Here is a 23,080-nt window from a genome sequence, read left to right as displayed (position 1 = left end):
TTCCTGGGTGAATGGCTTTACTTGAAAACCAATCACAGCCAGTGGCGTAGCCGGAAAAAAAATTGGGAGGGGGGCAAATATTTTATGAGTTTAAGAGAACTATACAAATTGTTGGTTTTATTCCATTGTCCAACTTTAAACCCAAGAATTGAGTTTGAGATACAAATCTATACTGAGCAATAGCTCTTGTAATTGGGTAATGCGAACAAGTCTAAAGCATATAGTACCGAAAAAGGTGCCCTTAAGCTATTAGTGTTTTCAATGGAACACGATCATTATTCAAAAAAACAAAAATATTGGTATACGGCAATCGACCGATGATACAAAACTAAGTCCGCGTTTAGTTAGGTATGCAAAAACTACGAAATTTTCTTGCTTTGGCTGAAGTATTCAAGTCATTTAAACTTATTCCGCTGATGATATTAATATATGCTCGACTTGCTTAAGAAAAGAACGCGTGCAAACCGAAAAAACTGGTTCCAACTTGAGCCACAAAATTTGAAAATAAATATATGGTTAAAAGAAAATGTAAACTGTTTTTGATAGATTCTTTCTAAAGCAACTTAAAGTATAAGTTATGATGCAATAAAACTCATTAAAATAAACACATTCCTCCTAAACACCTTTTGGTTTGACACATTTTGTAATCTTTGTGTTATGTGTTTAACAATTTAAACGTTATAACGTTATAACAATTTAAACGTTATAGCTTATAAGTAAGCAAAAAGTGTAGAATAGGCATAAATCATTATTAAACATGTCATGGATTGTGGTGTTTAACCCATAAAGTGTTAAAATTTTGTCAAAGTAACAAATTCTATACACTTAAGCACATAATTAAACACTTTAACATGTTTAAAGAAGTAAAATTGTGTTTAAATTTTAAACACATGAATGACAGTGTATAGAACATGCAAAACATGTGGTAACAAAAGAAGTAAATAACAATAACATAAACGGTAACAATTGACGAAAATGCATAAGTACATATATACAATTAGGCCTACGTAGGCTACTAGATATCTTAAGATTACTGAACGTCAACTGCCAGCGAATGTCTGTCATTCTGTTACACCTGTAATTGTGATGTGACGCTTCTGAGAGTTGACATAATTACCCTTAAATAAACTTTTAGTATTAGAATACAAGGATATTTTACCGCAACTCAAGCTGATATGTCATAAATATGCTAACACCTTGATTTTGGGTCGGTGGTTTTGTTGTTTAGGTTAGATGTAGAAACAGCTTGGGAGTCGTTGTAGCTATGATGCGTGAAAATGTAACATATGATTTTATCATATAAATTTATTGGCGTGTTTTTGTAAAAGAAATAAAAACAAAAACTACATTTACGTTTACATTTACAACTTCTAAGATCTCTCTGACTTTGGTAAATAATCAAACGTACGCAAAGTTACGTCGAAGTGCAAGTGTGTTGAAATAACAGTGAAAAAATATATAATACTGTACATACAGGGATCGTGAAAGCGAGATAAATTTACAACTTGCAAAAAAATAATTTTTAGTAAAATGCTGATTTGTAATGGGGCCTTATATTTTTTAACCCAAAACCGGCCCAAAAGTAAAAATACAAGTCCGAACTGGAAAAGTTAATTTTAAGTCCGAGTTAGGCCCGAAAATTAAATTTACCGATTGAATCAACGTCGTCTTATGATGTCATAAAGTCCGTCATTTACTGTCAAATTGCAAAAGAATTTTTTCACATTAGAATAGAAACAGTAAAATATTTGTAACAACTAACATGACCAAAATCAAACGACCAGGAGCCCGTCTTGCCACACTGTCACCTGTAAACAATACGGAAGTGGTTTAAGTGATTGCAATGGCTTGCATGGCTTGCATGCATATTAATATACTGTATCTGATACGACAAAAATTGACATTTGCACTAAATAACCGAATTTATATTTCTTTTTGCCGGTTCCGTGGTTAGTAGTTGTTAGTAAGGACGCTATTTTGCTTTAAATTTTTTACTTGTTTTACTGTTTATCCAATCGACATATTCAGACACTCTTGCATAAACCCCAGGTCGTTGTGCAAAGGCGCATCCAACTCCCCAACTGGTGACTCCTTCTAAAATGTATGCACCGTTCGAGTCCTTGCATGCCAGTGGTCCACCACTGTCGCCTTGACAGGTATCGGTGCCACCACTTTCGTATCTGTTTCAAACATAAATTTCAACTTGTGATGTTCGATTTATTTCAAAGATTTTCTTTAAGGCATCAATGAGAAAATATGCAATGCGAATAAATACATTGCATATTTAAACTTTTACCCAGCGCAGACTTGGTTGTCGTAGACGGTGTGTCCAATGGTGTTGTACCAAGTATTGCACTGTGTGTTGCTTACAATGGGAACTGTTGCCTTCAGAAGTGTTTGAGATGTAGAACCCCCGACTACAAAAACAGCTATAAAGCTAAAAACAGCTTTCGTGAAGGAAGTATTTTTTTAAGTTCACAATTTGAGCGGTTTTAATTTAGAATATGACTGGAGATATCTTGTAACTTTAAGTTTAACTACTAACCCATTAGCGCAAACAAGTAATGAATTTCATATCATCAATATATCCAAGCACCCAGCAAGCCAGAGCTTACCAATACCATGATTTAACTTTAACCAATGGTAAGACAGGCTACAGCAGGGGTCGGGAACCTTTTTTGGCGAAAGAGCCATGAAAGCCACATATTGTTAATTTTATTTCCGTTAGAGCCGTATAATATTTTTCAACACTTAATGCAACTAACGTGTGCATTTTTAAGCAAAACCAACAATTTTAGACAACGGTAAATGTCTGAATTTACTCTTTAATAACATGCTACTTACTGTTAATGCGATTTCTGGTGCTGCATGGTACAGAAATTACAAAACTACAAATAACAGAAAAGTTTTATTCGTAACAATTGTGCTAAGAAATGCCAGCTTAGATTTATCTGCGAGCCAGATGCCGTCATCAAAAGAGCCATATCTGGCTCGCGAGCCATAGGTTCCCGACCCCTGGGCTACAGGTTCGAGTTACCCTCAATAACATACAACGCATTGTTAATAACGTTGCAGGCTTGCTGAAAGCCAGCTGGACAGACGTTCCAACTTAGTGGCACATCGTCCACTTACATGACGTTGTGCCCCATCCAGAAATTTCGCAATCTGTTCCCGTCGTAGCATCGACACCTTGTGTTGGTGGAATGGATATTGTTTGTATGTTGCCGCCAACGGAAACGCTACCATCGATTCTCAGCAAACTGATGTCGTTTTGAAATGTGATGGAATCGTATGCTGAAAATGATTGTTTTTTCATTCTTGACTTAATGGATCGCTACGGGTGGTCGTAACTAACATAAAACTTTAACACATGATTTATTGCTCAACAACATCAGAAGATGGCAAACATAAAATGAACAAACGTTTTTAACTTTTGGACTGCAACCTATAACCTAATTTATTTTAAAAAGAAAGGGAAAGCACTCACAAGGATGATCGTGAATTTCTGACACCGAGTAACTATTTGACGATGAAAGAAATGATCTATCAGTGAAACCGAAGTAAAGTGTAATGGAAGAAGCATACTGTCTGTTCAAAGTAAAAGGGGACGTTTAAAAATAAGAATGTTTAATATATCGAAAGTTTTAGATCAAGTACCTCCACCACAACCTTCTAAAGTTTTTGGTATAAATATTGCAGGTATTCCAAGTCCAGCCCAATGCGACTGTATAGCCAACATCTTACCCTGCCGTGCAGTGAGCGGCTGTTACCGCCCAAGTGCTGGTGAGCAAAGAACATCCGCACAATGATGCACCGACCACGGCGAGGCCTTGCCACGGAAGCTCTCCGAGCGAGGCAGAAGTTCCTCCCACGACTCGTTGATGATTTTCCGTCGATTTGACTGCTGGATTCTGATCTAATGTAAATCAACCGGCTACACCACCATATTTTTTCAAAAACCTTTTTGGCAGTTTTTGATTCATTAAAGACTTTCGGTTTAATCTTTGGTTTAACCACAAACTAGCCCGTATACTAATCGCACGCACTTCAAACATTTCTTTCTGTTTCGAACTGAAAGTTTCTCGACAGCACGTATATAATATGTCTAGCGCACAAATACTAACAGTGAAAATATAATGCGATATGAAATAAAGTGTATGTACAGCGTACATACTTTCTTTTCTTATAGCCCAGTTTTTATAGTCTCTGTTCTGTATTGCACAACCCTACGTTCTTTCTTGAATCTTGTTACAAATATATTAATTACACATTAAATAATTACATAATTCTCCGTTTAATTCGTGCTGAAAAAATAACATTAACATTCTCCCTTACCTGCGACAATTGCTGTCTTTGCATTAACCGCCGAAAAACTTAAAACGATAAAAACCACTTCATAAACGAAAGTCATGATGCCGATGTCGGTTTGGGCAGTACAAGACCGAGCATCTTTCAAGAGTAAGGTAATAACTAATCACGCCATGTTGGATTAGATGCTTTGAAATCGTACAGAGCTCAAATAACAACCTAAACAACAGAGACAATGAAATCTCAGAAAATAGCTTTTTGTTGCTTTGGTAGTGCTGGGAAGTTCTTCCTTTGTATTTGCAGTTTCTTTTAGTACTGGTGACGAGTCACCATTCATATGTCCCCTTATATGCTTTGTCATTTTGTTACCTGCTTCATAATAAAACATCCACAAATATTCATTCCTGACGCTTATTTAAGTTTAAGTTAGTGGCGTTGTCATGAAACACTTTTAGATCACTATATGGTCGTGAACAAGGTCTACGTTTAAGTTCTATGTCTTTTGATTTCCTTTTCACTTTTAATGTGCAAATACAGAAACGTTTTGACGAACTGAAAGCCTAGAATCACAAATATTTTACAAAGCGAAATTTAATCGCGGTACATCCCTAGTAATGACCAAAGGATAATAAGGATAATTTTTCATGATGACGAAGCGATCTGAAACCAGGAATGAAACCTCTAATTAAGTCGTTCATTCATGATTTCATTCATTCATGAAACGATTTCTGTTCGCGAGACCTCGCACGTTTTTGACGCGTCAAATCTCAATCTCAATGAACGAAACCTGGTTGTCATTCCCACGTGTAAACGTAGTTTATTGCTGATCGGTTTGCAGTTAAACGCCCATGGCTGGTTACTAGTTTAATTACAGTTACTCCTTTGAAAGTGTGCATTTTGCGACATGTTACTCAAGGTTTTATTCATGTAAGACTTATAGATGAAGTTTTCAAGTACCGGTTGCCGTTAAATGTTGCTGTGGGAAAGGAAAACCGGTTGATTACAGACTTTTAGCTAAATAAATTCCAACAGCCAATTTCTGCTTTTTAGAGTGGTTCTCACATTATACCGATTTTGTTAAGGATCACCTAAAACAAAAATAAAAATGTTGCTGCCAAAAATTGTCTTAGTTAGGAGAAAGGAGCTCGGGTTTTGGAAAACCATAGCCAACCATACCATATTAGGTTGTGCAGTAAATTTATTCTCTGTGTATGAGGGTAAATATGTCAATATCATACCATAGGCTATTTGGTAAACATTTCATTGAGTTTTGATATATTGTAATACACCTAAGTTGTAGAGCGGTCTCTACATAATACTCATCTTCAACGCTAGAATGACAAGCCAATTCACGTTGTGACATCATAGGTTAATACCTCCTCACAATTCACAGTGTGTTCTCATCGCCCATCGGACATCGCCTTATTTGTGACGAATATCAAATATCAACACCGCAACAAAATAATGAAATTGTTAAAGGTTAACATCTACCAAGGACCAAGGTCCTCATACAAGCTAAGATTTTTCAACGTCATTACTGCATGTCTGTTTCCTGCTTTCTCCGATGGCTAGGAATATCTGGATATTTCAGGTTTTGAGCATTGTATAGAGTACTCTAGTTAGCATTTTTTAACTGCATCGACTCTCCTAGCGATAGCGCGTGACACTTACTCATAGGATACCTAAAATAAATTCCGCGAAATCGTTTGTTACGTCATAATGTTGTTACCCATTCTCAAACTATTAATTCCATTTTAACGTTGATATCGGTACATTGATTGGCTTGTTTTGATAATTAATGCTTGTAAATTTATTGTTTTAATAATTGCTTGGATTGCATTCTGAAAATGATTTCGTCATGATAGTATTTGTATAAGTTGTAGACAGTTGCTAACAGTCGAAAGGTGGAAACGCAGCTACGAAATGGGCGCCATCTTTGGAAAAATCATAACATACTGCAGTGTAAGAAAAACATATACATTGTGGTAATTTCCTTTCTGCAATAAATAGCGAAACGGTATTGAAAAAATTTTTCCAGAAGGTTAAGCGAGTAACATTAAAAAACAAACAAAGCGTCGTCCAAGCTTGAGAATTTACGGATCTTATAGGCACACGTCTTGCGATACCTTTCCATTTTCATGTTCTGAAAAAATTTTCTTAAGAAATGTTTGACACGTTTGGTAATTTCCTTACCATCCCGTGCCGAATAAACTCAAGCGCATGTTGCTTTGTGAAGAAAGTCTTTCACTTCAGCCTACACAAATATGATGTAGAGTAATAATCTTTGTTATATGCTTGTTCCATATGTGGTGCTTCACGTAATCCGGTTCTAGTTAGCCATTGTTAACGTAGCTTTGTGCTGATCCAAAGGTATTTCTCGTTCCTAGTCTATACTTATCCAATAATCCGGGCAAGCGTGATTTTGATACTGTTGACACAAGTGTCATTACAAAGGTATAACCTTGGGTAAACAATGGAAAGCCATTGAACAAACATTTCAAGTAAAAAATGAGCTTTATTAGCGCTAGCGCTATAGTTAGAAAGTACAGAACTTAAACAGTTGCTAGCTGCTACACAATCTATAGAAGGTGATATGGTTAGTAAGACGGCGTGTTTGTTAATCGCTCTGGTGGCTTTCTTGGCTAAGCATGTCAGCTCAGATGAAGTATTTGTGATACCCAAGGCACCGGGTAAGTGATGTTATGATTAGCTGATGCAACATCATCCTCCGATCAACATGAAAGGTGTAAATGATTCAGATCAGGCCACAGTTGTAATTCCTTGAACAGGAAAAATTCATCAACACCACAATTGTTATTTCGTCATATCGCGATCCGTTGACTTGGTTGAATTTATTTCCGAAATTATCTCAAAAATCTGTTGTAAAATGTGACAATTGTTGTCAAGTTTATACTCTTACCAAACGTTTGGGATTATTCCAGCCTATCACTACATGTCTATGTCATTCTTTGTCATTACTAGCTGCGTCACACAGCTCTTAAAGTTAAACATAGACTTGTCGTCGTTGTTTTTACTTAAAATAACTTATAAGTTACATATCTTTTTGTTGAACGCAACAATATCACAAAACCTTTCTCCTTGCGCTTTTTCTTTACAGAGAATTTGAGGCTTTGACTATACAGCAACAATGTAAATTAAATTCCCACAAAAAATTTATGACTTTTGACAACAGTTGCGAAGCGTGGTTGTTCTAGGAATCATACAATGGTGTAGCCTACCAATAAAAGAACAATATCATAGTAGCAGTACTTTTGAAACTACCTAGATATCGTCATTAAAACAATATGTCCAAGTGCTCTGGTTATGTTGCTGTGCTATGCTTAACATCATCTTTGTTTGTCTTGTTCTATAGTTGCTTTGAGTTTTATTTCAAATACGATATTTCTCGTTAACGATTTTACACCTTTGTTGAATCCAATAAGTGTGAGTGCCTTATACACAATTTTGATATATAATTACAACCTTTGATATTAGGGTTGTGTTATACTGCAGTTTGTCGTTTGCTGTCAGTAACTGGTAACTTCTATGATTGTGACTAAAAGTAAGCCAATGCCAACTATTTTATTGTCAGATCTGGCTGATCAAACGAACGATAACCCCGGCCACAGTCAAAGAATCGTCGGTGGAACAGAGTCTTACCTTGGGGAGTTCCCCTGGCAAGGTCTCCTCCTTGAACAACTTAGCAGCATTAGTAATTTTTATCGACCATTCTGCGGTTGTTCGTTGCTTAGCAACACATGGGCAATCACAGCAACTCACTGCACTGAGGGGTGATACCGAATTTTAGCGTTTTTTTGTAGACATGCTATTTAAACAAAGGCTGTAAAATTATTCTATAGAATCTTAATTGCGAGAGCAACCGAATATTGTTCTACCACTTACGTCATTTTAATATAAGCCTATATAAAATACTGCCCAACATTTTCGATATTGTTTCCAATATTGAGCCAAACTATCTTATCATACTAACTCCTAGTAACCCATCTCCATGCAGAAAGATAACATCAAGACTCTACGTTGCCTTCGGTATCTTTGACCAAGAAAACGACCTCGATCTTAGCGATCTTTATTCGTTGTTAAGCGTTTACGATCATCCAGGTGAGTAGTTTACTTCCTCGATATGATCAAACTCAGCAGAACGCTACCTGCTTTACAATTTTGCCGTTACTGTTTTTGTTGAAAATCAGCTTCATTTTCATTTTGATCGAATAAAAGTTTTTTTTTAGACTGTAAAATCGTAAACAGTAAACATTAGGTTCTTAATTACCCCTTTTCCAACTTATTCCGACAGATTACAATTCAGTTACGTCACGAAACGATATCTCGTTGCTAAGAATTAACGGAGCAGTCACCTTTAACTCCGTCATCGGCTCAATCGCACTCCCTTTTTTAAATGTCAGCGCATCTCCTGGGACAACTTGCGTCATTTCCGGCTGGGGGTCGACTGTGTGTATGTCATCTGTCATATGGTTTAGCTCTGAATGTACTTAGGAACTATGGCTTACTGGTTGCTTGCTGAGCCGTGCAAATTATAGTCAACCTAGCTGCCCCAGTATGAAAAATCTTAACTATCACAATAAGTTACTTTTTTGTGACAAGACAATTCCATTATGCTTTCCTGTTGTTTGATTTGCAGTCGAAGGGACCGGATCAATCACTCTAAGAAAGGCTGAAGTTCCTATCATAGACAATTACATATGCAATTCCTGGTACAACTCACTCAGAATCACCATATACTCCGATCAAGTGTGCGCTGGGTAAGTTAAGTCAGTTGGTGCGTTTCACAGTAATTAAGTGTCCCGACACGTTGAAAATTAATAAAAGTTGATTCTGAATTTATTTCAACAGACGTTTATTTGACAATGACGCAGCTATCAATGTACTGTATGCAAATTTAACAAAACCATGTTTTTTTTCATAAAAACTGCCGCTTATTTAAAGTAAAATAAATTTTTCCCTCGCACAGTTATGAGTTGGGGGGGGTGGACACTTGTCAAGGAGACAGCGGCGGACCACTGGCCTGCAAAAATTCAAACGGAACCTACCTTCTGGAAGGAATCACAAGTTTCGGTGTAGGTTGTGCAAGTGCCGAGAGACCTGGGGTTTACACCCGAGTGTCTGATTACATCAACTGGATCGAAGGCATTGCAGGAAAGTATTTTAAAAAGTCTTGCTCAGTAATTTAAGCCAAATATTTCAACTGTTCATTGCATTTTACAGGGAATTTGACATCGGACTATGGCGATGGCGGCGGGGCTGATAAGAGAGAAATGAGTATAATCCTGGTGTCAGTTGTAGCCATGCTTAGTGTTGTTATGCATTCGCTACTATTCGTTGCATAATGTTCGACTGATTCTAGTGTCGTCAGTTTTGCAATTTCTTTTTTTGTTCTTCCATGATCTCGGGGGCTAAATTTAGCCAAAATTTGCTGTACTTCGTTATTTAGTGTTACTCTTTGAATGCTGATGAGTCCTTTCGACATGAAACATGACTTTGCACTTTTGCAATATCCAACAAACATTGCTTAAATTTATACTGTGTTTGCAAAATAGAATTTCTGATATGACTTCGACTACTTTTCCAGGAAAACTGTAGGTCTAAATAAGGACAATGACCTTCGCATTTGCAGAAGCAATTAATAGTCAAAGTTATAGCAAATTAAAAAGCGAACTGGCTGTCATCTATTTTTACGACTACAGATAACTTCCAAAAGACGCACAGCTTCGTTTTCATTACTTTAACGATATGCAAATACCTTATCAATTTTTAATTGCAGGATTTTACTTTGTCATATATTGCAAGTACGTTGTGTGCTGAACTTGTTCGTTCTTTGTAACTGCAATTTTAACCTGAATGTAAGCTATATGCTCAATTATTTTGTATAATTTGTTGTTTTCTTCTGAAAGTTCTGTGTCATTTTGTAACTTTCTATTCCATTCAACTGCTTGCTTTAGAAAATAAAAGCTGTTTTGGTATGCTACGTATGAACTTGTGTTTGGCTGGTTGCATTGATTGACGTTAATGATGCAACGTTAATGATGCAACACTCATTTGGTCACGTATACTTACCACTGGACAAAGGTTATTGTTTTTGGTTAATAGGTATAAAAATTCTTTTAAATATTTTGCTATTATTTTGACTTAATTACTCTAAGAAAAATTGCTTATTTTTAACGGCATATAAAAAAACGGAAGTAGAGTGGCAGGCCTATTATATCATACTTATGTTTCACTTTGATATAGGCGCAAAAACAACATTTGCTAAAAAGTTGTTCAAAAAACTCATAGTTAGGAAACTAGTGAACAAGTTTGGTTTAAACCCTTTTTAGCGAGTTTAATATGCCAGATCAATTTACGGGAAAGTGATGCGTGATGTATGACGTGGGTATCAAAGATTTGGTAAAACGAAAACGAAAGAAATATCGCTCAGAGTAACCACAGCGCTTCAATCCTCGGCCAAGCACCAGCCGCAGTGGTAACAAGCATGGCAGACTACGTCGTGTGTTCCCGAAAATCGCCAAACAATGCAGGCGAAAAACGGTGAACTGACAACAACAAATGATCGGCAAAAGTCTATGGTCACACAAAAGGGAGGAGACGTTAGCCAGAGATCACACGTGACACAAACACAATTACAGCACAACACAAATTTTAAGAGAAAATATCAGCAACCAATACAACAAAACATACTATTTTATGCGATGTTTGTAGTGTATGGGATACGACCGCTAAGCATACTTTAAAAAACCACATTCAACAACACTGTCCGCTTGGTCAACATACTGTGATGCTCAGCTAGTCTATCAGTTATTAACGAATATGTACAACGTTAGATTTACGAATAATCTATTAACAATTGCGATCACAACACTAGTTGCCACGGGCCATCGCTGGTCGTTGGTGACAGACCTTACGCGTTGGGGAAAGCCCCTACCGCGAGATTATAGTTTCTTTGCACAAACACAAGAGAAAACTTTTGTTTTGCACCACTTGTTGCGCAAGTGTTCTTGGCATCAGTTCGCCTCTGCTTACAGTGAGTGAGGTAGACTGTCCTGGTCTTGTCAATATGTCTACGCTATATGGCAGAGGTTGGCAAATGTATTCAATGGAAGAGCCATTTGCAGAAAATATAAGTACCAGAGAGCCTCAAAATTATTTCAATACAAAAACGGTAAATAATGCATTAGCATTAGATGTCATCGTTTTCGTTTTGCAGTGTATTTAAGTAGACTAAACTGAGCTAAACCTTACTATCTTAGCAATGAAATTGCGTTGACTTGCTGTTAACTAACTCTTCGGATTCTATGTCTAATGTTACGTCATAAACGAAATGCTGACCTAAATAAAGAAAAGAAAAAGAGAGAAACGTTCATAAACAGTACTCTTGGTAGCCTTTACATTTTTTTTGGAATTTTACGATTCGACTAGAAGAGCCACAAAAAACATGCCGGTGAGCCGCAGTTTGACCACCACTGCTATATGGTATACCTAACACTAACCCCGAAGTTTAGCTGTACTCTGTACATTTCATCTTTGAGAAATATAGCATTATATTGAGGAGATTATTCAACATTGTATTTCTTTCAGTATTAGCAGGATAGTTAGGGTAACTTATTCTCGAGCGATGGGTATCAAAGGATTTCAAACCTTTTTGGAAAAAAATCAAGGAGTTTTATCGAAAGTAAAAGTTTCCAATACAACGATTGTAATAGATGGGAGCGAGCTACTCTATACGCTTCACAGCAATTGCAACGCAAAAGGAAGGTATGTCGTTGTTATAACCTCTTAAACCAGCTACCTTGGTATGTTGCACCCAGGTGAAGTTTACATATCTATACTCCATTGAAGAACATTTTAGATTGATAGCAAGTACAGTAATACTTAGGCTTATGAGACAATAATTATGGAACGCCAACGCCGCAAAAATAGCAAAATGTTAAATTGAATGGGAACTTTGCAAATTATGTTTTGTTTTCATAATTTGATTGGAAGGTTTTCAAACGTAACTTTATAGATTCAAATCACGAAACAACAAGCCAAACGCCAAAGCCGGCAATCAAACGGTCTTTTCTGTGATTGCTGTTGCACGATTCATATGGCAATTTTCAAAATGGTTTCGCAACATTTACAATTACACCACAGTTTTATAAACTTGATTTTTCAAATCAAACCACGACATTTTAAGTCAGATATAACAACTGCAAAGCAAACTGGCTGTTGGCAAGTTACAATGCCTAATGGCAAATGGTATTTTCTTTAATCGGATTGCAGTTTTGTTAATCACATGTCGGTTTTTTGAATCATGTAACTTATACCATGAATTATAAAATGGCCAAATGATTGGAAATTAGTCTTCGTGAATTAAAAATGGGCGAACCAATTTGCAAAATTCATACGTGATTAAACAAACATGCATTCCTAAAAGCACTAAATGATTCTATAAAAGTACGTATGAATCACATAACGTCTTCATGAATTGCCAAGTATAGATGGATCGGCAAATGTATAGATGATTTGCCAAAAGTGCATGAATCGCTAAATGTACATGATTCGGTAAATGCATGCATGAATCGCCAAATGTACATGATTCGGTAAATGCATGCATGAATCGCCAAATGTACGTGATTCGACAAATGTATGCGTGAATCGCCAAATGTACGTGATTCGACAAATGTATGCGTGAATCGCCAAATGTACGTGATTCGACAAATGTATGCGTGAATCGCCAAATGTACGTGATTCGATGAATGTATGCGTGAATCGCCAAATGTACGTGATTCGACAAATGTATGCGTGAATCGCCAAATGTACGTGATTCGACAAATGTATGCGTGAATCGCCAAATGTACGTGATTCGATGAATGTATGCGTGAATCGCCAAATGTACATGAATCGACAAATGTATGGATGGTTCGTTGTTAAAGTGCGCCGCGCCAAGTGTGCAAAAATGTCTCTATTGGGGAAAAAATGTCTCTCTTGGGGATACCAAGAAGAAAAAGGGATTTTGAGAGAAGACAAAGTTTTCTGAATAGCCTATGTTTCGGGCAGGCCGAAAGTTACCGTGTACCGTCAGTGCAAAATACTTTGCGATCAGCAATAAGCGTAAGCTTAGTTTTGTTCGCAATGAAGAATGGGATGTTTCTTTAGAAGTTATTTCAACACTACACGCGCTAGGTTATGTTCTACAGTCGACTCCGCTTAATTCGGACACTTTGGTTCCGCTCACTTTTGGCCGAATTAAGCGGAGAAACGGCTTTGTCCGAATTAAGCGGAAAATCGATTGTTCGTTTCATGGTCATGCGTAAAGACAAACAACGCATTTAAAATACTGTAGTGTTGCGTAATAAATGAATTGCACCTGTGCTATACTGCAGTAATTGGCACTGATCGCATAAAACGCACAAGAGTACGAGTAAATGAGTACGCATAAAACGCACATTCTGAGCCGCTTCCTCTCTGTCTTTAAACCTCGTCCACGAAGCATAGTCTCTTCACGTTGTTCACGCAGATTTGCATCATTTTTCTGCCAATCTTGCAAAGTACGTTTTGATATCCCCACCAACGCAACTAACTGCCGAACTGTCAAGGAAGCGTCGTCATTTTTTTCTTCGTTTACTTTAGTGAGCAATTTCACTTTTTCTCCTAAATTTTTCTGTACCATTCTGTTCTACAAGATGGTCGCAATGGTACCGAAGTAAAAGCGACTATGAAGCTGGCACGGCGTTATATGAATTCATTGTCGATTGTTATCGCATGAATCGTCATTGTTTCACCATAATCACTCATAATGCAACTGCGTCTTGTGTTAGAACCAACAAAGTACTGTTTATTGTTTCATAACCTAACGATGTAACGATAGGAATTGCGAACCTGTGTCCGAATTAAGCGGAGAATTGTCCGAATTAACGGGAGTTTTTTACGTTCAATTTTTACTTTTGTTCCGTTCCCGAGCATTTTGGCCGAATAAAGCGCTTGTCCGGGTTATCCGGTGTCCGAATTAAGCGGATTCGACTGTATTTGAAATGTGATTATTAGGGCAACCAAAAGTCAATATGGTCAATTTTTTTTACCTGCTCAGAATGCTATGAAACAAGCACAAAACAAATTTCAGCTTTGTACGACGTGTGGTATAGAAGTTATTAGGTGAGATAAAGTCAAAATGTTACGTTAGGTCAAAATACGGTCAAATTGTTTCGTTAGGTCTTTTTTTTAGGTCAAAATCTATTAAACTTGTAATTTTGTAACCATTTTGTAATATTATTCTTCCGTTTTTCTCTTTTCTTGTACCGCAAACAATTCCAGTCCCGCAAATTTTACTTAGAACCAAAGCTACAAAGAGAGGGAAGGCTTTTCAGCGCGTTTGGTGGCGTCACGATGTGACGTCACGATGTGACGTCATTGCATTTGAAACTGCAAGTTGTCAATCTTAATACGCAGAAACGAAAAAAAGTCAACACTAGAAAAACATTTTGTCATTTTTAAATGCAGCTTTAGATTAGAAAGTTGCTGTAGACAGTGTAGAGACTATCAGTATAGCGTTTTTCAAAATGAGGTGAAAATTTAAACTTTTTAGGTCAAAATGAGGTCAAAATTTGCAAATTTTAAGGTCAAAATTTAACATTTTTAGGTCAAAAAACTGGTTGCCCTAGTGATTATTAAGCCGGGCCAGTACTGCAGTGCTGTGGTAGGCTGGTATATCCTATTCAGGCTCGTCTTTCAAGAGCGCCTTTTAGCGTTTTATTAAGCAGCACATGAGGTTGGTTGGGTTTATTTCATTTTGCAGTCAGAATTGCAGACCTGAATGGAAAGGAATACCACAGCACTGCAGTACTGGCCCGGCTTAATAATCACATTTCAAATAGAACATAACCTAGCGCGTGTAGTGTTGAAATAACTTCTAAAGAAACATCCCATTCTTCATTGCGAACAAAACTAAGCTTACGCTTATTGCTGATCGCAAAGTATTTTGCACTGACGGTACACGGTAACTTTCGGCCTGCCCGAAACATAGGCTATTCAGAAAACTTTGTCTTCTCTCAAAATCCCTTTTTCTTCTTGGTATCCCCAAGAGAGACATTTTTTCCCCAATAGAGACATTTTTGCACACTTGGCGCGGCGCACTTTAACAACGAACCATCCATACATTTGTCGATTCACGCATACATTCATCGAATCACGTACATTTGACGATTCACGCATACATTCATCGAATCACGTACATTTGGCGATTCACGCATACATTTGTCGAATCACGTACATTTGGCGATTCATGCATGCATTTACCGAATCATGTACATTTGGCGATTCATGCATGCATTTACCGAATCATGTACATTTGGCGATTCATGCATGCATTTACCGAATCATGTACATTTGGCGATTCATGCATGCATTTACCGAATCATGTACATTTAGCGATTCATGCACTTTTGGCAAATCATCTATACATTTGGCCATTTTATAATTCATGGTATAAGTTACATGATTCAAAAAACCGACATGTGATTAACAAAACTGCAATCCGATTAAAGAAAATACCATTTGCCATTAGGCATTGTAACTTGCCAACAGCCAGTTTGCTTTGCAGTTGTTATATCTGACTTAAAATGTCGTGGTTTGATTTGAAAAATCAAGTTTATAAAACTGTGGTGTAATTGTAAATGTTGCGAAACCATTTTGAAAATTGCCATATGAATCGTGCAACAGCAATCACAGAAAAGACCGTTTGATTGCCGGCTTTGGCGTTTGGCTTGTTGTTTCGTGATTTGAATCTATAAAGTTACGTTTGAAAACCTTCCAATCAAATTATGAAAACAATACATAAATTGCATACTTGCGATTCAATTTAACACTTTGCCATTTTTGCGGCGTTGGCGTTCCATAAATAATTACAACTAAACTTGTTAAAAGTATATCACATCCATGGGCGCAATACCGTGATGGTTATATTGTTTGTGCTTAAAGGATACTGTACATCTAATTTTCGCAACCACAATACCAATTTCATGTTTGATTTTAAAATAAAAGTTCAAACCAGTGTTGATACTTGGTAATTCATTATGCACAACTTTTGTCGCCGGGTATTTACATTTGTCGCTAATTTTATTATTTGCGGATAACTTGTGAACTCGCTCGTTCCTTTAACTGACTGTGGTTAACAACAAACTTCCCTCCGTACTTTATATGTTATAATAGTGCACTCATCCCTATCTTTGGGTGTCAAGTTTACGAAATCATTTGTTTTTGCAGAGGTAACTACAGAGTTTTTCGGGAACAGATTGTGAAATTCGTCAAAAATATGCAGAAGTGTCGAATAAAACCAATTATTATATTTGATGGGTAAAGTGGTTAATTTACGTTTGTCATTAATATTATACAGTTACAGTAGTTTTAAACGTTGAAAATGCTCGACCTTGCAAAAATGGCAAATTTTTTTGCTTTTCCTCAATGATAGTTTGGCATTTCACTAACCATGGTCATTATTGTATTGGGGGGAGGACATTGAGCCGGCATGTTCCCCCACCCCCTCCCCCTCATAAACCCTATTTGGGGTGCATGTATTTTATGCGTCTTTAGTCTGCTCCTTTTCGTCGATCGCATTTTCTTCTTCGTGACAAACGCGAGAATTGCAAAGACGACAGTTTGATTTTCGTTCTGATTCTCAAGCATTGAGAGGAAAACTTCGATGACTACTTTAAACTAAACAAGTCGCACTGCAATTGTTGATTCGGAGTTATTTGTGTTTTAATCGAGTTGTACAGGAAAAGCAAACTTAGGGTAGCCAAATTTTCCAAGATTGGTATTGACAAGAAACATGATACAAAGCTCATTGTGAAGTGAATAGAGTTATGATACAAAACTTATTATACAAAAATTATAGGGTTAGGGCCCCTGCACAAAGCAAGCTTTGGTTATCAGAAAACTTGAGTGATCCTTTCAACAAAACATAAGTCAGCAAGTTCTAACACGGTAACTTGTTTTATGCGGTGTTTTAGTAATAAATTATTATCAGCCACTGTACCTATAAATATGAGAATGCATTTCATTTCGAGATGTTCTTTGCGGTATAACGTCGCAACGTTTTTGAGATTTGCTCATCCTGGGTAGGGTTGGCAAATGCGAGAATTTAGACCCTATTTCAAACAATGTTTTCTTCCTCCAATGCAGTCCTACTGTCCACTGGCCATGGCCCGTGCTGTAATTGGTCCCATGTGATGACGACGACTTCCTAACTTAATTGTGATTTTCAATCAACCTAATATAGATTCAAGTTTGAAGACGATCATGAAAGATATATTCAAAAACGCCGAGGAAAGCTAAGAAGACCTACAAAAGCTTATTTCTGTGGTGAATGTATATTATGTACACGCCTTGTTTTTAATGTTAGATCGGCGCTTGCAAGATAACATTTGTAACTTTTGCACTGAACGCTTCACTTAAACCTTGAAGATTGCTATTTCGGTTTACCCTGTTGCTCATCTAGTTTACCGTTTCATTGAAACTCGTCTATTATTTAGCGTTGTGTTTATCAACCGACTAATCTTGTTGTTTCATAAACAGTTGTCGTTGGCAAAATTTAATAAATGACATCTTTTCTTTGTAGGGATGGTGCTACGTCAGACGTTGACCTCACTCAAAGTTGCTTGGTCAAACGGAAGGAAGGACACGGACGAAGACATTGCCGCCATTTCGAAGCTGCTTGATGCACCAGTGGTAGCGACCGACACCATTTTTTGTGCCTACAACCTCGAAGCTGGATTCCTCCCGTTGCGTTATTTTCAATGGAGAAATGTGAGATAGATATTGCAATGTAGTTGCAGACGGTTTTTCATCTTACTAGCTCACTAAAAATTCCATGACTTCTGTTTATTTTCTGTATTGTCTCAAAAACTTGTTGCAATTATAGGTTAGGAGAGGAAGCATTATGGCTCAGAAGTTTCAAATTGACAATTTCGCTGAGACGTACAACATGGACAGACAAGCTATTTCAGTAATGGCTTCAATTTTCGACAATAATGATTTTCAAAACTTTGTAGGAATCCGGCAAGTGAGTCGTTATTGATTGGTTTGTTGCTTATGACTGATACCTACTGTATATCAATCCCTTATATATCGTGTTGTAGTATAAGCGCTGTTGACGACAGCTATTAATGACGGTGGTGTTTTACACGTTAAGCTATTTGCTGTTATCCACGGCTAATCCAAACCTTGTTTTCGGTGGGATTGATTGATTTGCCTTAGTACTTACTTTGTTTTTTTTTTTACAGATGATAAAAGTTCATAATGTCTCGAAATACATCGACTGGTCACGTCGCAACAACTTAGAAGAAATTGTTGAAAATTTACAGAGCGAAGAAATTCAAAATAAACTGCAACAAAGAATTGAGAAACATCAAAATCCTCGGGTTCAGGCTAATCTTCTGCGGGAGCTAAAAGAAAAACTTCCTGAAGAAAATGAAACTTGGCTCGAAGTAGGCCAGGGCAGGCAAGAAAACGAAGAAAGAGATGAAAGGATTTCAGCAGACCTCATATGTAGGATTAATAAAAACGATCTTCCTTGCTGGATTGCCAGCATTATGATTCATCAGCATTCGGGAGGAGATTTAATCCGTTTTCTTCCGCTGATAACCTCTGATCCGCGCCAGTTTCCTTCTCCTCACGAGTCAACAAAGCAACTTAGGAAGGTCGCCTACCAGCTGTTGATAGGCGAAGGAGAAATCAATGAGTTTGACCGAGTTGAGCTCCGGTACGAAGCAACAGAGCCAATGTCGGTAGAACGCAATCTGGATGTGGAGGCATTGCGGTTGGACGACTTTGAACCAAACGCAAGTATCACCCAGTTACGTCGAGAGTTTCTTCTTCAAAATTTGATAGAAGATGTGGAAAAGAGAGACCTTTTTTTCCGAAAGGAAAAAGACCTAAGTGATGATCTTAAGCTAGTTATCCCTGCCACCATATTTTGGATGGAAAAATGCTCACCTCCCAGTGAATCTGTGCAAGCTCTTGCTGCTGTATTTGCCCTGACCCAGGATTGCTTTGAAGGCGATAAAGTAAGACCCATGCAACGCAAATATTCATCAAAGCCCGACATTGATTCGCAGTTCACTTTTTGGTTTGCTCAGTGGCAGGTTACAGTGGGCGAGGCTATCGCTGTTGTTCAGCTTTTGGGTCCTTGCATGCCAATTCCTATCATCGCCAGTTTATTTGATGAAGATACTGTAAAAATTGTTTACGACGAACTCCAGCAAACAAACAAGATTGACTGGGGTGCTAAAGGAGAAGCAGAGCAGTTGTACAACAACATATGTTCTTTGTTGTTTTAGTGGCAAGCAGAGACCATGTATCAAAAAAAAGTTGAAATTAAATTTGCTTTTTTTAATAATCACAGACGTTTTTTTTGGCCTACTGCAAAAAACATATATACAGGTATTAAGAATAGGTCTCATAATCTTAACATAATCATAATCATAACACCAGTCAGAGGGCGACGTTCTACATCAAAGCCATCAAATTATACTCGACTCTTAAGCGTGACTCAATTAACGTCTTTATAATTCAAGGAAAAATTTTTGTTTATGCATATAAAAATATATAGACCATATGTAAATTCTCAGTTATAGCATAGAATATTCATTTTTATTTTTATAAATAATCTCCTACTTTTTTCTGCAAGTGTACTTAACTGTCATTGACGTGACCTGTATTAAAGATTCGAAGTTTATTCTGAACAATTCTAGATATTCTGTGAGTTTTTGCACATCTTGTTTGTATATTTCTTGGTGTATGTATAGATGTGCTTCCGTATACATACACATATACATATACTAAATGTATATATATCAGGGCGAAGCCAATTTCAATTGAAAGCTAAAATACTTAAACGCTATTTCAATGTACAGACTCAGGGCCGGATTAAGACGAAACTGGGCCTGATGCTGCAGCGCAAAAACAGGCCTATTTTTTCTAGGCATTGGTACATATGCATTCGACACTCTGACTCCACCGTACACGCGTAATCAGACCGACCAAAGAGCCTTTATTGCTTTCGACGCAGTCAGCCAAATTTTAATGAACATGAACAATAATAACGACGTGTTATCGTAAAAACTCGAGAGTAACATCAGGCTATGTAACACCAACACAATTCAATACCAATATTGCCTGAAAAGCGGAGTTAATGAAGAAAAGGCTAATCCAGATCAACTTAACGTTGGCATATTGTCAATGCTGCGCTAGTGCTGCTTACTTATACTACTGTTTTTCGAGCCTTAGCAAGCGCGAAATCTTCGATCATGTCAGTGCAGTCAAGGCTGCTCAGCACCTCATGTTCAATGCTCATAAGCGCCAGCATGTTTAGCCTTTCCTCCCTCATCGAGGACCGCAGCTCTCCTTTGACTATTCCCAGTTTTGAGAAGCTCCGCTCGCCGGAGGCATTAGACACCATCAAGCACAGATAGATGCGCAAAGCAATCTCGACGTTTGGAAATGTTTGAGAAAGGTTCAACGACGACAAAAGCTTGTACATGGTAAGCTCTGCTGACTCGTTCACACTCACCGATTTCTGGGTGCGCATAAATGCAGCAAACTGTATGAGCTCAGCCACCAGCGTGTCTTCCAAGTCATCTGGATACGAGGAAACGAGATTTTGAGCTTTATTCTCGATCTGCTTTATGCTCAATGACGTTAGCTCCGAAAGAAAGCCGAATGTTGTAGATATATCCTCATACGCCTTCATTCGCTTTTCCAGTTCAGCTAACAGTCTGTCGATCATGACCAGATATATATGGGTTTTGAATGTTTCCCTAGGGGTGAGGTTTTCTTCGTTTGCAGCTCCTTCATCAGGCATTCGCTTTCGCTTACGGCCTCGACGTTCTTCAGACTTGTATTCGCCGTGAGGAACCTTTTCGATCGCCATCTGCTCATACACGTCAAATCTGTCCCGTGCAAATTGAATCGTGTCGACCAGTGATGCCAATAAACTAGTTGCCGTATTCAGACTGACTGTAGGGTCTTGGAGGCTAATGCTCGTACTGTTGAGACGGCATAGGATATCGTTCCAGGCAGTCGCCATAACTGCTGTCTCAAGTTCGTCCATCCTGCGCGAAAATCCGTCGGCCTGGTTTCTCGTATCGGCCTTCTGCTCCTTATCTGCCGCAAGCTCATCCAGGACTTCTTGAATGCTCTTCCACCCTTCTACTAGCGCTTTGACAGCATCTGCACGTTCACACCATCGGGTTCCAGACAAACCTTTGAGCGTTAATGTGCAGCGATTCTTCAGTTTCTGCCAGCGATATGTCGATTCAGACAGGAAAACGTATAGTCCATTGACAAAATGAAAAAACCTGGTACAGCCAGCGCAGCTATTAACAGCCTGGTCTCCTACCAGGTTTAAACTGTGGTTGCAGCATGGAATAAAAGCAGCATATTTACATTCTCGCTTCACAATTGCCTGGACACCGTTGTACCGTCCTGACATGTTTGACGCATTGTCATACGACTGGCCTCTGCAGTTAGTAACATCCAAGCCATTTTCCTTCAGAAAGTTCAGAAGTATGCTAGCCATGTGCGTAGCGGTGTGTCTCATCATAGGCAAGAATGTCAGGAACCGTTCAACTGGACCCAACGGCAGAACATATCGAATAACAATCGTTAGCTGGTCGAGGTGTGATACGTCAGGTGTAGAGTCAATCGAGACAGAGAAATACTTCGCCTTCTTGGCTTCTTTCAGGATGGTGTCCTGCACCTTTTGTCCCATGAGCTGCACCAGCTCCTCGCAAATTGTGGATGACAAATAAGAAATGTGACCTTTCCCGCAGTTCGCATATTTTCTAATATGGCTAGCCAGCAGAGTATCGTACTCCGCCAACAACTCAATGATGCCAAGGTAGTTATCATTATGAGGGGAACCTATGATCTCATCCGCGCCCCTTATAGCAAGGCCACGCTTAGCTAGGAATATCAGAACGTCGATGAGCCGCTTTACAATCTGGCGCCAGTAACACCGCTCTTCCTCGACCTGTTTAGCGGCTAGGTAGTCAACACGACCGGCCTCCCTCTGTCGGCTCGCAAAAGACAACATAGCCTTGCGATGACCATCGCTGCTTTCATGCATTTTTATTCTGGATTCGCCTGTCCTCCAATTGTCGAAACCGCCGGATACGAACTTGGTTGCTTGAACAGCATTACCACCGAACAACTTGCATGCAAAGCAGAACACCTTCCCGGTCGAAGGCGAGTAGCACAACCATTGTCTATAGGATTTTTCACCATTGAGCGGATGCGTACGCACGAAGAAGGTCTTAGTGCATCGACGTTGGAATGATTCACCTAGGTATTGTCTGGCGCTCTCTTCAAACATCGATTCAGTGTGTTGGCAGTGTTTTGAACCTTTCTTGGCCCAATATTCTCGAGTGTCAGCGTTGATTTTACCCCACTGTCCTAAATCATTGGTGATATCCTCCAGCGTTTGCGCCAGTGCTTCGCCAGTGATAGCGTCTCCTTTCACCTCTGCTCTCTCCGCTGAACTTTCCCGCTCTTTATCCTCTCTTTCCTCATCAGGTTCATCTTGCTTGGCCTGGTCTTCAGGAGCGCTCGAATTCGCAATCGCATCCGACGCAGGCAATTGAGACGAAGCTGCTCGCATTCCAAAGTATGAACTCAGTTTTGGAATTTTCGCCAGAAGCTTTTCTTGTTCTGCTGCTTCTTTCCTTTTCTTTTTCGCTTTATCCCATCCACTGAGTTGAGACGCCAT

The 23,080-nt window shown here is 38.4% G+C and overlaps 4 protein-coding genes across 4 annotated transcripts; 2 read left to right on the top strand and 2 right to left on the bottom strand.

The window, feature by feature from the left end:
* Positions 1 to 100: 100 nt before the first annotated feature.
* LOC143463462 (trypsin-1-like) lies at positions 101 to 4,496 on the bottom strand. The gene is made up of 7 exons (XM_076961939.1): positions 4,336 to 4,496; positions 3,745 to 3,916; positions 3,488 to 3,588; positions 3,133 to 3,294; positions 2,297 to 2,417; positions 1,996 to 2,180; positions 101 to 1,808 (listed from the first exon to the last, which is right to left on the bottom strand). Exons 1-7 carry the CDS (start codon positions 4,409 to 4,411, stop codon positions 1,726 to 1,728), a joined length of 900 nt encoding a protein of 299 aa, XP_076818054.1. The 5' UTR covers positions 4,412 to 4,496; the 3' UTR covers positions 101 to 1,725.
* Positions 4,497 to 6,652: 2,156 nt separating this feature from the next.
* On the top strand, positions 6,653 to 9,895 carry LOC143463507 (trypsin-1-like). The gene is made up of 7 exons (XM_076962002.1): positions 6,653 to 6,998; positions 7,901 to 8,099; positions 8,324 to 8,427; positions 8,621 to 8,779; positions 8,966 to 9,086; positions 9,296 to 9,481; positions 9,551 to 9,895. Exons 1-7 carry the CDS (start codon positions 6,902 to 6,904, stop codon positions 9,669 to 9,671), a joined length of 987 nt encoding a protein of 328 aa, XP_076818117.1. The 5' UTR covers positions 6,653 to 6,901; the 3' UTR covers positions 9,672 to 9,895.
* A 1,515-nt stretch (positions 9,896 to 11,410) lies between these two features.
* Positions 11,411 to 20,109, top strand: LOC143461684 (uncharacterized). The gene is made up of 6 exons (XM_076959505.1): positions 11,411 to 12,093; positions 16,579 to 16,668; positions 17,594 to 17,676; positions 17,933 to 18,120; positions 18,236 to 18,376; positions 18,597 to 20,109. The coding sequence occupies exons 1-6, from the start codon at positions 11,954 to 11,956 to the stop codon at positions 19,650 to 19,652; spliced, it is 1,698 nt and encodes a 565-aa protein (XP_076815620.1). The 5' UTR covers positions 11,411 to 11,953; the 3' UTR covers positions 19,653 to 20,109.
* Positions 20,110 to 20,575: 466 nt separating this feature from the next.
* LOC143462168 (zinc finger MYM-type protein 1-like) lies at positions 20,576 to 23,080 on the bottom strand. The gene has a single exon (XM_076960219.1). It carries the CDS (start codon positions 23,078 to 23,080, stop codon positions 20,576 to 20,578), a length of 2,505 nt encoding a protein of 834 aa, XP_076816334.1.

The sequence above is a fragment of the Clavelina lepadiformis genome, chromosome 6 (genome assembly GCF_947623445.1).
Source record: "Clavelina lepadiformis chromosome 6, kaClaLepa1.1, whole genome shotgun sequence".
NCBI classification, from domain to species: domain Eukaryota; kingdom Metazoa; phylum Chordata; class Ascidiacea; order Aplousobranchia; family Clavelinidae; genus Clavelina; species Clavelina lepadiformis.
The sequence above is the reverse complement of the archived record's forward strand: the minus strand, read 5'-3'. Positions and strand labels throughout refer to the sequence as shown.